Below are 12,860 nucleotides of genomic sequence, written 5' to 3'. Positions count from 1 at the left end.
CCAACTCAATAAAGCAACCTAGATACTTGGTGGATCAGAAAATCGAGGGTCGTGGCCCGCCCAAGGAGGCCGAGGAACAATTGTCTCTCGAGGGACAGAAAGTAGGCTGCAAGAGCTATGATATTAGAAGCTGAGGAGGATCATGGTGACATACGAACAAAAGAGGGAGGAAACTTCCAGATCAAACATCCATCACCTCCGCATTAAATGCCCTTCATCAACTCAATGGCAGAATGACCCTTGAACAATGCCCTCACAGCCTATATCCTATTCTACCACCACCAGCAAGGCAGTGATGGGACAAGTATCCAAAGAAAGATAAGCAACCCTCCAAGTGGAAGGTTAGGATGCAATTCAAATGGATATAAAAGGAAGGAAGATCACACTTGAAGGGGGATCGGGAAAAAAAGTTAAGAGAGAGAGAGAGAGAGAGAGAGAGAGAGAGAGAGACTAGAGCTATACAAAAAGTTGTACCATTCCTTAAGTGCAAGTGCTCCTCAGCCAGCTTGAGGAGAGAATTATATAAAGAATCTTCTTCTTCTTGTTCAATTTCGGTCTAGTGTTATCTTTTTAGTTAATCCCACTTCTTTAATCATTAAGCCAAACTTTTAAGGAATCAAAGTGTTGGCCTGCATTCCCATCTCCACAGATTAGTTGTACAGGGTTCCCTCCTAGCCCATTCTAAGTGGGCTGGGTCGGGATTTTACCGACCCCTTACAAAAGTTATGAGATATTGATTAAATTTCAAATAATTTGGAGTTCAAGGTGAAAATATGTTTGTATGGCATTTTTGGATTATTTTGATGAATGTTTATTTGGTTTTGCAGAAAATAAGTAATTCCATAATTACCCCCAAAAAAAAAAATGAGAATGTATAATTAAGATTGGCAATCCCCTTAATAATTTTTTCTTGAGTGTTTGTATATTATGCGTCATGGAAAATAATCAATTAAAATATAATTATGCTGTACAAGACTACAGCACCCCTAGTTTCAGAGTTAACAAATAGCTTAGGAACAGTGTTAGAGCCCGAAAATGCAACTGAGATTGGCAACTGGATCTAGTTTAACTTGAATAGTTGGCCTTTTGATCACTTTGACATTGTTAGCTTTAGATCCCTATTAAAACACTATATTTTAAATTCAAGTTTATTTTTTTGAAGAATTTTTAATTCAAGTCCATTATTAGATTTGTTATGGAAGATTTAGGTTAAACACATAATCATCAATATTATGCAAGTGCGGAAATATAAATAAGATAAGATCTAACAAGCCAAGAAACATAATGAAACAAATTGTTTCACAGGAAAACCTAGGGGGACTTGAACTTATCAACCCCATGGTGAGCAGTTTCACTATAAAATAGAGATTTACAATTAAAAACCCTATTCATTGTAAATCTAACTTAGTTCTGAATCTCCACAAACATCTCTGATAGTGATTTGCTACAACATCAACTTACATAGTTACATGTGTATTAAAAACTAACTCTCTCTATTAGCCGTTATACAGTCCTAATCAAATATTTGACTCGACTAATTGGAAACCATGAACCGCGTGAAAACTGAAAAGAACGCACATTGCTTGGTATGATAGGTGTATAACTTTACATTATAACGAATTGCAACAAAGAAGATGCAGAAGTCATTGCCCTTGCCATCTTGAGGGGGAATCTTAAGAATTCAACTAATAAACCAGTTGTTTAAATCATGAGCAGCAAACTCAAATCAACGACTGGTTTATTAGTTGAATTCTTAAGATTCCCCCTCAAGATGGCAAGGGCAATGACTACTACATCTTCTTCATTTAATGATCTAAGCCAACATGATAACGAGGATGCTATTAGGTTTGTCCTAGCTTTCTATTAATTCCTTTGTCTAACATTTCTAACTACCAATCAATACCTACCAATAAATAAATAAATCAGTCTTTACAATAATTTCCCAATCACCCTTTTTTCTTGAAACTTATCTCTATTTTATCCTCTCTTTTTTTTGCAAGATTATGCTAATCTCATTAGTTTCCTTTTCTTTTGTACGAGCTCAACATCTTACTATTTCTTTTTTATATGTGAAAGAGGTAATGCATCCACAAGAAGAGTTTTTATATTATAACACGCATGGAACTGAAAAACAGCAAGTTTGATATAATAACACTCACAAACACATAAGCTCTGAAAATAACTATAGGACAGAATTGTCTCCACAAAGATGTTACAAGCATGGAACTAAAAGGCAGCAAGTTTGATATTATCTACAACATGACGTTATAACTGAATAGCTAGCGTACGACGATGTCATGTTCGTAGAGTTATTCTGATTAATTCATAAAATTACACTAAATATTCATCAATTAATAGTTTAAAAAGAAGCTCGAGAGGAAGAATCAGTTCCTGTAGTCCTGATATTGCTGGATTCTTTTGACAAATCAAATGAAGTGAAAGAATGAGGAAGGAGTATGACATTCATTTCTGTGCCAGCATTTTCAAGTAGAGTCTTGGTTGGTGCTACCTGCATATAATGGAAGTAGAAACAAAATTAAGGTCGGCAAAATTTTACCCACTGCATATTTACAACACTATTGTTGCCAAAAAAAATGCTGGGAGCTACATGAGAGATTTCTCAGGTGGTAAAGCAGAAATGCATTAGAATTAACAAATTCATGAGAAGATAGAAGTTGTATCAGTTATAATATGAGATGCAGACTGAAAATGAGAGTTTTTTTTAATATATGCACAAAAATACAGTTCAATCATTGAGTGATATGTCAGAAGCTGAATGTGCAAAAAAATATGAGTACTAAAACAATTTGCATCAGGACTACGAAAATTTCAAAGTATAAAGTGTTTTTGGAATGCCAGTTGACTGGAAATTGGTGATATGGTATGCTTCAAGTTCCATTTAATTTACTTACACAAGCCTTTCACAGTTAATAAAGCAGAAGGGGCAGAGTTATATTTTTACCTTTTGCTTGAAGGAAATTCAAATTTCCGAAACACAAAATTAGCGAAGGTGATTACTTATCAAAAGAAATCAAAGCAATAGAGGAAGTGTATAGTGACAGCACTGAATCGACTGATGTTTTCAACAAGAGATATGATCCTAGATAGCTTCATTGGTGAATAAGATTTCAATAGCCAAATCCAGCTAACTACAAAAAGGTTTTGGATTATAGTTAAATCAACAGTCTGCTTAGAAGTTTTGCTTTCAATTTCACCAAACTTTGGCTTGTTAAAGATGGAACTGGAAAAATCAAATCAACATTAATCAAATATTATGCCATTGTCTTGGTCAATGAATATTTCACTCACTTCATAATTTTAAATTAATAGCTTATTCTAACCTTTGAGAATATCTAAAGATCATTTTTTTAAGATATTTATGAAGAAGACATTCATAAAAAATAAAAAAATCATATTATTTATGAATTCATGGAGACTTCTGTACCAAGTAGAAGATATGCTTTCTATAATTATAATATTTAAGGAAAAGGCAATTCCTCAAGTACCTTTTTTGGCTGGTTGAAGGAATTCTCGTCCTTCAAATTACCAGAAGTGAGTACAGTCTTTGTTGACCCAGATAATTGTATGGAGTTAGGATCCAATCCACCCACACTAATCGTGAGATTGACTTTATCACCTCCAAAGTTCACTATCTGCAAAAGCAAGAATCCCAACGTGATAAACTTGCCACATAAATCAGATCTAAACCATAGTCCAATCTCTTCAGTAAATAATCACAAAAGCTAACAATGCAACTACTGAGTTTGAAAACTGTAAAAGACCACTCATCCAAAAAACAAAAAAAAAATTGTAAGAGACCTAAATAGACAAAGTTCTGAAAATCACATAAATGATTTGTCATACTTACCTGAATGTTATAACCCTTTGTTGTACTGTCTTGCCTCTTATCTATCCATATGAATTTTGTGTGTGCATGCTCTCTCTCTCTCTCTCTCTCTCTCTCTCGATATATATATATATATATGAAAAGAGAAATTTGAATAAACCATCGCATCAAGGTCCTACTTATTATAACTCCTATATATATAACATATATGCACATGCATTGTAGAAGTCTAAGCCATGAACTTATGTCATTTAAAGGCAGTTTAAGCAATAGAAACCCAATAGTTTTGCAGCACACTCAAAATTTATGCCTTTTCCTTTTTGTCCCGAAGGTTGTTCATGGTAACATCTAAGAAAATCTTTGAATTTTTATATGCTGAAAAAAAAATGAAACAAAAAGAAAACTATACAATTAGCCAAGAAATTGAGGGTAGAGCATGATCTCAGAAAGCATTAGAGTAAAAAAAAGACATAGGGATCAATGATGATGGAGTACACCTTTATTCTTAGGTAATTCTTGCCATCATTTGAGTCCTGCCAATTAATTGCAGATGCAAAAAGTGACGTGTTTGTTTGGAGTGTTGTATCAAGAATAGTTGCTCCACTTGACTCTGTGAAAAAGCGTTGCACCCAGTAGCTAGGTGTTCCATAAAGCTGTGACGAGTCAAAGACAATTGCATCTGGGTTCCACCTTAAAAACACAGAAATTTTTTCAATTTTAGTACAGCAATCAAACAGAAACAGTGCCACTTTTTCTCTTTCAAGAGTCTAATATATAGAGAGATATTTCATGGGAAAAGATGGAGAAAATTTACCGCCTGTCATTGACATTCACAAAAAGCGGTGCATAGCTTGCCATTTCAACAACATCACTGCATTGAAGTAAGAAAAAAAAAATCATCTTTCTGATTGGTGATAGAATTGTTGGGAGTAGAGAAGCTTTGTAAGCTAATTGGCATTTAAGTAAAACAATACCACCTGTCATCAGCTTTCACAAAAAGCAGTACATTTTTTAAGGGTCAGGAGTAATCAATAAACCATTTCTTGATTAACTTTGTCACTCAACTTTTTGGGTATTCTTTTCACTTAGTGTCATTATGCCTAGTTTCTTCAGGGCATATTGGGATGGCTCAAAATGCCAAGCTTGAGGACAGCACATTGTGCAAAATGTTCCTTTTGCGGTTTTTGATTGCTAGCTTCTTAGGATATCGGTGCTATTGCTCATAGGTTTCCACTTTATGTTTTCTTTTTCTCCTGTTTTCTTTTTGGCTTAACAAAGGCCTGATTAGAAGATAATATTTCCATAGATCTGTAGAATTTATATATCACATCCATCTCTCACCAATGAGTATTGTTATTACTAAATAAATCCTCAAGGCAACTGTCTTGGGTTGGCTTGCTAGATCTCTCTTGGCCAAACACCGCTATCTAAGCCCATCAGAAAATATTAAAGAATGAAAGTTAAAAAATTGCACCAAACCTGTTCTTTTCAATCCCAATAAGGAATGCGGCCTCGGCCAGTCCTGCTAAAAGACTTCCTCTGCCAGCATCTGTCCCAGTTACAGCATATTCACTTACAAAAGCCTGAAGTATATTAATGGAAACATTATTCAAAATATATAATCAAAAGTACATATATAAATCATCAGAGGCACATCATCACACCTTTGGACCATTACGTGATGTATGATCAAATCTATGAGCTTTAGAATACAAGTCATTCGCGGATGTATAAATCTGAACAAGAAACCAGAGAGTAAGACAAGTGCTGTTCCTTGTTGTCCAATCAACAATCCAAGATATTCATATTATCACAGATAATAATCAGTCGACAAAGGTCCATTCATTAGAAATGAATATAAATGATGACAAGAATTTACATGAAAATCATAAAAATCTGCAGGGTGATCCAACTGTTGAGAAGACCCATCACAGTTTGTGATCATTTTGATGTCTGGATAGGCCTGCGTTATGGCACTATGGAACTTGAGGTAATTTCCTGCTCAATGAAAATTTAAAGAATAATGAAAACGAAAAAATAAATAGTATAATAACAAGAAAGTTAGTCTTAGATCAGATATATTAATTTAGGCATGGAGAATACCATCTTATGCTCATATTATAATATCTAAAAAGCTATTCATTGATCTGTTTCACAATAACCAATTTAAAAAAAAATCACAACAAATATAACCTCGGTAATTCTTTTTCCCACAATCCTCATTCCCAATAGCAACATATCTCAAGTCAAAAGGTTCTGGGTGTCCCATTGCAGCTCGAATAGAACCCCATGTAGAATTACGATCACCCCTAGCAAACTCAATACCATCAAGGGCTTCCTGTAATCAAGGCAAACATGATCACAGAATGCCATATGAAAAAAAATCAATATTTTTAGCACTGAACAGTGAGGCTGGATTACATGAATGGGGAAAATGCCAGTAGCAAGAAAATTTCATTTTCTGTCCTTACTGTTTTTCCTTTTTTGAGCTATGAAACTTGGTTAACAAGTTATTAGTGAAATAACTGCAGTGAATTAGCAAGTCTACATTAAGAGCTCAATTCACAGATACATGGTGAACAAATAAATTTTCTTTAAAAGAACAAGATACTCCTATATAGGTCAATAGCTTGCAAGGTTTCCCCTAAATGACGCCTCACCTATTCTACCTCTACTATAGTGAACAAATAAATTTTCTTTAACAAAAATCTCCTATCTGTCAAATAGCTCACAATGTTTCCCCTAAATGCCACCTCATCTACTGCTACACCTGCCACACCCTACTTGATTTCTGAAGAGACATTAATGTCCACAGATGTGTGTCCTCATCTGAGTGTCCTTCAGTAACACCTTAGTTGAAGCTTGGACGTTGGTTGGAGAAGAGTTGTTCACATTAAAGAAAACATAATTTTGATTCAGATAAGCTTGGGATGCAATACTAGCATCCATTATTATAGTTGTTGTCCTAAATATCTGTATTACTCCAAGTATTTATTAGCTTTTTGGCCAATGATAATGTAGTAGGAAGCAAAAAACTTGTAGACTTACTTGCACAAAAGGCATGACATTGGAAGTATCGACTTGATCGTTATGACTGACTCCTGTAGAAGTGATAAAGTAGAGATAGATAAAAATAAATCAATCAATTGCTAGACTAAAAAAGAAAGAAAAACAGTTAACATCACCAAGCATTTGTAAAGTACCATTGTTGAATACCCATATTGGCAATGTATCTAGGTCCTCTGCCAGCTGCAAAACAAAACATTTACAGCTTAAGATATACTCAAGCAGTGTGCATTGAAATTTTTTCAAGTTACCAAGAACCCCAACAATCCTTCAACCACCAAATTATATACGATACGTACTTGAAGAAACTCATAATAACCAAGTCCATCATCAGTCCAGTACATCCAAACATCACCAAAGTGCCCTGGTCTCTCCTCCCAGGGTCCAATAGACGCTTTCCAGCGAAATGCATTTCTTAACCATTCACCTTCAACAAAACAGCCACCTGATGCAATATGTTTGGGAAGCATACTGCATTAGTTAGGTTCCAACTTCTGAGGGATTAAAACAACATTTCCAATTAATTATGATGTCAACCCTGTCAGTCAATTAATGAACAGAAAAAATACCCAATGAAGCATGCAAAAGCCAGCTACTGCTTTTTTTTAGTTGGGATGCAGGTGGTGGTAGGGGCAGGACCACAGTTATATGGGAAAGAAAATGATCATTCTTAAAGATTTAATAAGTATTTAGCTCATAACCTCACAAATTTCCAGAATACGAGACTCGTCTGCATAAAATTCAAAAGACTAAAAACTATTATATTACCATAAGTAACAAAAAATATTTAGCAAAGGCCAGAAGGGTTCATAGCCCATACACAGGTTATATAAAAATGGCACACTACCCCAGAATAATTAAAAAAAAAAAATTAATTACAGCTCAATATTTTAAGGATAAAAACAGCTACAAGACCTAGGAAAGACATCAAGGAGCCAAAAGAAGAGTGAACTGAGATCCATTTGAACAAAATTTTTTAGAAAATTCAACTTGATTACACCTATGGATTCCACCCACCGTCAAAGGAACTTCTATTAATTAATGTATATTATATAGATTGCAGCCATAATGAATAGATGCAGATACAAAATAAGTACTCAAATCAATGAGCCATGTATAAAGGGAGGATGTAAATAAATTTAACCTATGAACCTCAGCATTGTAAATATTATATATAGAAGCCTGCATAACAAAGTCAAAATAGTCCAAAAGGTAAATATGTTCAAAGCAACACAACCTGAATTGAGAACTTTTAAAACATATAAGTTTATCCTTACCTGGAAATCTGAGAAATTGAGGTTTTAAGTCTGTCAGCATTTCAACAAGGTCACTTCGGAAACCATGTCCCTATGCCAATATAAAGTTTCTTAATTCAAGATCATGTTATTTTTCTACTTCTACAAATGAACAATTGATTCTTGTGGCAAGGGAGGCCTTAAAATAAGAAAGAATTATTTTAAAAAAATGTATTGTTTTAATGAACATATTTTCAAAATCAAAATTTAAATAAAATAAGTTGTATGCCATGCCTCCTAATCAATAAAATAAAAAGGAAAAAAAGAAGAAGAAGAAGAAGAAGAAGAATAAGGTTGTATGCCATGTCTCATGTGTAACAAACAGTGATTCATATACATAAAATCCAATGTGTGGAGTGGTACAGGCCAAGGATGACGTAAAGCAAAAGGATAGCTCTCATGGAAAATCCATAGACCCCTCATCACATCAAATGAACAGTCTGGATTGAATGAACATCCTTCAAGATGACATTCAACAGTCAATCCCTTCATTTATATACTTATGAGGTCCTAGGTTTCCTTACATCTTATTTAAGAGATAGAAATACCTGATTTATGTAATATATATAATTTCAATAGTTGCACCAATCTCAAAACAATACAGCATGCTTCTGTAACTGTATCCATGTGCAAATATATAACATATAATATCTATGGACTAAGCCACACTTTGAGCATATGTCTACTTCTTGTGATGAGCACAAATGAGTACCTTGTATGTGTCCAAGGGCATAACTGACACTTGGTCAAACCATATAACTCCTGCTGTGGTTGTTGTCAATTGAAGTCTCGAATTAGGATTCGAGGCTTTGGCTTCCAACAGCACCTCCACCTTCGTCCAGTTTGATACATCAGAAGCAGAAGCTCTGGGAGGGCAGTCAAGTGTAAAATTAAAGGATGCATAAGACCCATTTTATTAGAAAAATATTTACAGAATTCCCAAAGAATATACAAATGTTGCCCACATGATGTTAGCAGTTGCTAGTGTCTGCAAGCCATTTGAGTCCGTCAATGATACAGATACGTTAATTGCTCCTGATGAACGAACATAGAGAACCACTTTGTATGTCTTTCCATTTTGAATATTCTGAAGGAAAACAAAATAATAGGATTTGTCACAAATAAAAAAATTAGTGGAGAATAACTATAAATTATTAATTAAGCAATACAGGATGTACTCTCTTGAGGCCTAAACAACTAGGAAGTATGAACTACTAGAACTCACAGACTGTAAGCCATGTCCTAATATTCAAGATTTTAAAACAAATGTTACATGCCTATTCCTTTTCAACTTGTAAATCTTCTAAAGCAAAGGGGAAAAAGTAAGAGAGAAACAGGAAAAGAAGAATGAAAGATACAAAACAGTAATCTTATAGAATTGGTGTCAACTGGTCCTTACCATGCCCCAGAACCCCGGGTTATAAACACCAACTCCCCCAACTGGACAGATATTGGTGCCTTCACTGTCACAGAGCACCTCCATTTTGAGGGCAACCTTATTGCGCTCAAAGAGTGATGAGCGGTCAGTTGATACAATAAGGGATGACTCACTCCCGATAATAGACCAAGGGTCAATATTTGAAGGAACATTAGGACCCCCAGCTTCAAAACCTGGAAGAGAAACTTCATGAGAATCCACAGCTTTGAAAAATCCAGATATGTTTGGAGTCGACCAAACATGAACAAGCAGGTCAACGTCTTGCATCTAAAAAGCTAGTTGTCCATGACAATATATAGAAGTGCAAAGTCATATAATACCATAGAAGTACAAGGTAAAATTCAACAAGCCAATTTATTTTATCAACACCGGTATTAAGCAAAGTGGATTATCAGATTCTAAATAAAATACTACCTCCATCCCAAAAATTGATGATGTGCTTGCCTTTGTGAGTTGTCCTAAAATATATGAAAGTTCCTCAAAGTGAAAGTTCATCCTTCTTTAATTTCTTATATTGCACTCATTTTTGTCCCATAAAATAAACAAATATCTTATCAGATCGTGCCACCTCTAGTATATAGTAGAAAATAGTTAAAGAAGTTCACTATATTTTTACATTTTTGTTAATAATTGCATCATTTAAAACCACATGATATTTTTTGGAAGGAGGGGTATAAAGAATTTCATGGATTATAATTCTTATCAATATTTCAATATTTGAGATAAAGAAAGTAATTCTAAGCATTTAGTGAGAAGCACATGTTGAAACACTCAAACAAGCTATAACACACCCACTCCCCCACCTCTCTCTTTCCCTCCCCAAAATATGCAGTTTGCACCCTTAGTCTAATGACCCATGTTCAAGTTTTTATTCTTTATCTATAAATGTAATAATTCACACACCCCAAATGTCAGAAATCATTAAGAATTAGGGTAAAATGTGCTTACAGCCCTTTGATTTAGTGCATTTCCATTCAAAATCCTTGATTTTCTAATTTTTCTAACAAATTCCCTTGCAGTATCCAATTGTTCTTATTGAAGACTTTTGTCCACTTCCTTTTTTATCATTAACACAAATAAGTAACATGAAATGCACATGAACCTGTACATCTCTCTCTAATCACACTTCTTGTTGTACCCAATTATTTTCATGATAATAATTTTCGTTAATGTTTTTAAAAGTAAGAGGATGAAAGCAGAAGAAAAACAAAATACCACAGGGGGGTATAATTAAAAATTTTGAAGACACAAAATGCGTTAAGATAACCGCATCAAACCACAAAGGGTGTGGGTGTGGGTGTATTACAAACTAAAAATTAAATAGAAAACTTTCTTCTTTCTACAGACTTTTCTCTAATTTGGAAGTTCATAGTATTTAGAAATGACCTCTGTTGCTTACAAGCTCTGCCCACAACCCACCGGCACCAGCATGGTTGATCTCCTGCAGAAACGATTTTGAGAGAAACTGCTCAATCACTCTAATTATAACATGTAATTATATGCCAAAAAATAGAAAATAGTCATTTCACACATCAAGAGGGGTCACAAATTTGAAAAAAAAAAAAAAAAACTTAATTAAATGAACTTGTTGTCTCTTTAAAGACATTTTATAAGATTGAAATCAAATGGAGCATGTCTAATCTAATTGATCAAGATTCCATCTCCAAAATTGAGAACTCCATAGAGGTACGTTTATCAATTCCTGATTATCAAAGTATGCAACTGCATTGTAAGTCAAGAAACTAACCTCAAAAAATAGTCCAAAAAGTGTGTTGGGTATTGGACGTCCTGCTGCGTCAGAAGCATTTACAAGCAGTTGTGCTGTAATGTTGGCGTCAACTCCAATAGCAGAACATTGAGACACAAAAAAGGTCCCAATGACAAAGTAAAGCAGAAGAACACTGTAAGGGACCTTGCAAGAACCCATTGTTTCCTCACCACATCCAATCTATTCACAACCTTATAAAGGATTTGATAAAGGAACTTATTCAGTTACATTCTGATCAATTATACAGAATAGGAAGATAATAGGATAAGCATTAAGCAGAAGTTTGGTCTCAGGTGCAAATTGCCATGTCTAAATATAGGAACTGCCTAAAAATTGGAACCCCAAAACAACTTTTTTTGTCAATTCCATTTGGTCACTGTAAGATGATTACTACAGCCAGCTATACAAAAGGTTAGAATAATAATAATAACTAAAGAATGAGATTTACAAATAGTTGAACTAATGACATAATAAAAATTCACACTACATTCTAAATTTTGTCATCTGAACAATATGGTGTATATGATCAAATTATTAAGAGAAACTGAAGGAGATTGAAAAGCTTTTCAATTCCAATTACAGCAGAAGTAGTTCGCTTGAATAAATTACTGTAAATTATAGACTGAATACAGAGGAGAGGAAGAAAGAGAGGAGGAATTGAAATTACAATTACTAAAAAGACCCAGATATTATTAGAACAGACCCATTAACATTAAACAGAAACTGAGCCTTAAAATTGAAATTACAGCCTTTACTAACAATTTAATCAAGCAAAAGACAAAAAAATAACAATAATAATAACATAAAACTTTTTAGACCAATTATTAACCAGAAAAGGAGAACCTAAGTTGGAAAACAATAAACAAGAAGACCCAGCAATGATCACACAAAATTAAAAAATCATAATTGAGCTAAATTTTTAATTATAAATTCAAGAAAGAGAAATTTCTCAGAGAGACAGAACTTACAAGGTTAGTTGGTTTTGAAAAACAGAGTGAGAAGTGAGAACAGTGTTGTTGGAAGGGTGGTTAAGAGTCTTAATAATAATAGTGGGTGCCTGACTTTGTCTCACTTCTCTCTTAAAGAACGGACTTAATCCCAACTGACTTATATAGACCCAAGTATTTTATACTATTTGAAATTTTTTTTGTTTGGAGTTATCTTAGGCAACTTTTTTTTTTTTTTCTTTTTTCTATTTTTTTTCTATGTTAATGTGATAATTGAATAAGTGACTATTAATGTATAGTTTTAATTACATAAAAGTTACATCGGACTTTTAACATGCTATATGACTTGATTACATAGTAATAATCTTATATTTTACTAAATAGTTAGTTAGAACTTAAAAAAGATAACTCTTAAAGAGTCAAATTTTGTTCCATACTATTTTACAATGAGAAATTTGGCAACAAATTGACCAAAAAAAATACAACTGTATGTTGTAAG

General features: G+C 33.8%; 1 protein-coding gene across 1 annotated transcript; it reads right to left on the bottom strand.

The window, feature by feature from the left end:
* Positions 1–2,125: 2,125 nt before the first annotated feature.
* Positions 2,126–12,543, bottom strand: LOC126693227 (alpha-L-arabinofuranosidase 1). Its single transcript, XM_050389136.1, has 18 exons — positions 12,383–12,543; positions 11,394–11,605; positions 11,033–11,087; positions 9,608–9,819; positions 9,174–9,295; positions 8,921–9,074; positions 8,191–8,260; positions 7,213–7,358; positions 7,051–7,096; positions 6,896–6,948; positions 6,041–6,185; positions 5,727–5,845; positions 5,512–5,583; positions 5,327–5,430; positions 4,662–4,718; positions 4,345–4,537; positions 3,507–3,653; positions 2,126–2,509 (listed from the first exon to the last, which is right to left on the bottom strand). Exons 2-18 carry the CDS (start codon positions 11,571–11,573, stop codon positions 2,360–2,362), a joined length of 2,025 nt encoding a protein of 674 aa, XP_050245093.1. The 5' UTR covers positions 11,574–11,605; positions 12,383–12,543; the 3' UTR covers positions 2,126–2,359.
* Positions 12,544–12,860: the final 317 nt, after the last annotated feature.

Source organism: Quercus robur, chromosome 7 (genome assembly GCF_932294415.1).
Source record: "Quercus robur chromosome 7, dhQueRobu3.1, whole genome shotgun sequence".
In the NCBI taxonomy this organism is placed as follows: Eukaryota; Viridiplantae; Streptophyta; class Magnoliopsida; order Fagales; family Fagaceae; genus Quercus; species Quercus robur.
Note: the sequence above shows the minus strand (reverse complement) of the source record. Positions and strands in the feature narration are given on the sequence as shown.

Coding starts and splice junctions, on each gene's coding strand:
- LOC126693227 (XM_050389136.1), bottom strand. CDS start 11,573: ATGGGTTCTTGCAAGGTCCCTTACAGTGTTCTTCTGCTTTACTTTGTC. Junction 9,296..9,607: donor ACCCGGGGTTCTGGGGCATG/GTAAGGACCAGT, acceptor GTTTTCCTTCAG/AATATTCAAAATGGAAAGAC. Junction 4,538..4,661: donor GTGAATGTCAATGACAGGCG/GTAAATTTTCTC, acceptor TGTGTTTTTAAG/GTGGAACCCAGATGCAATTG.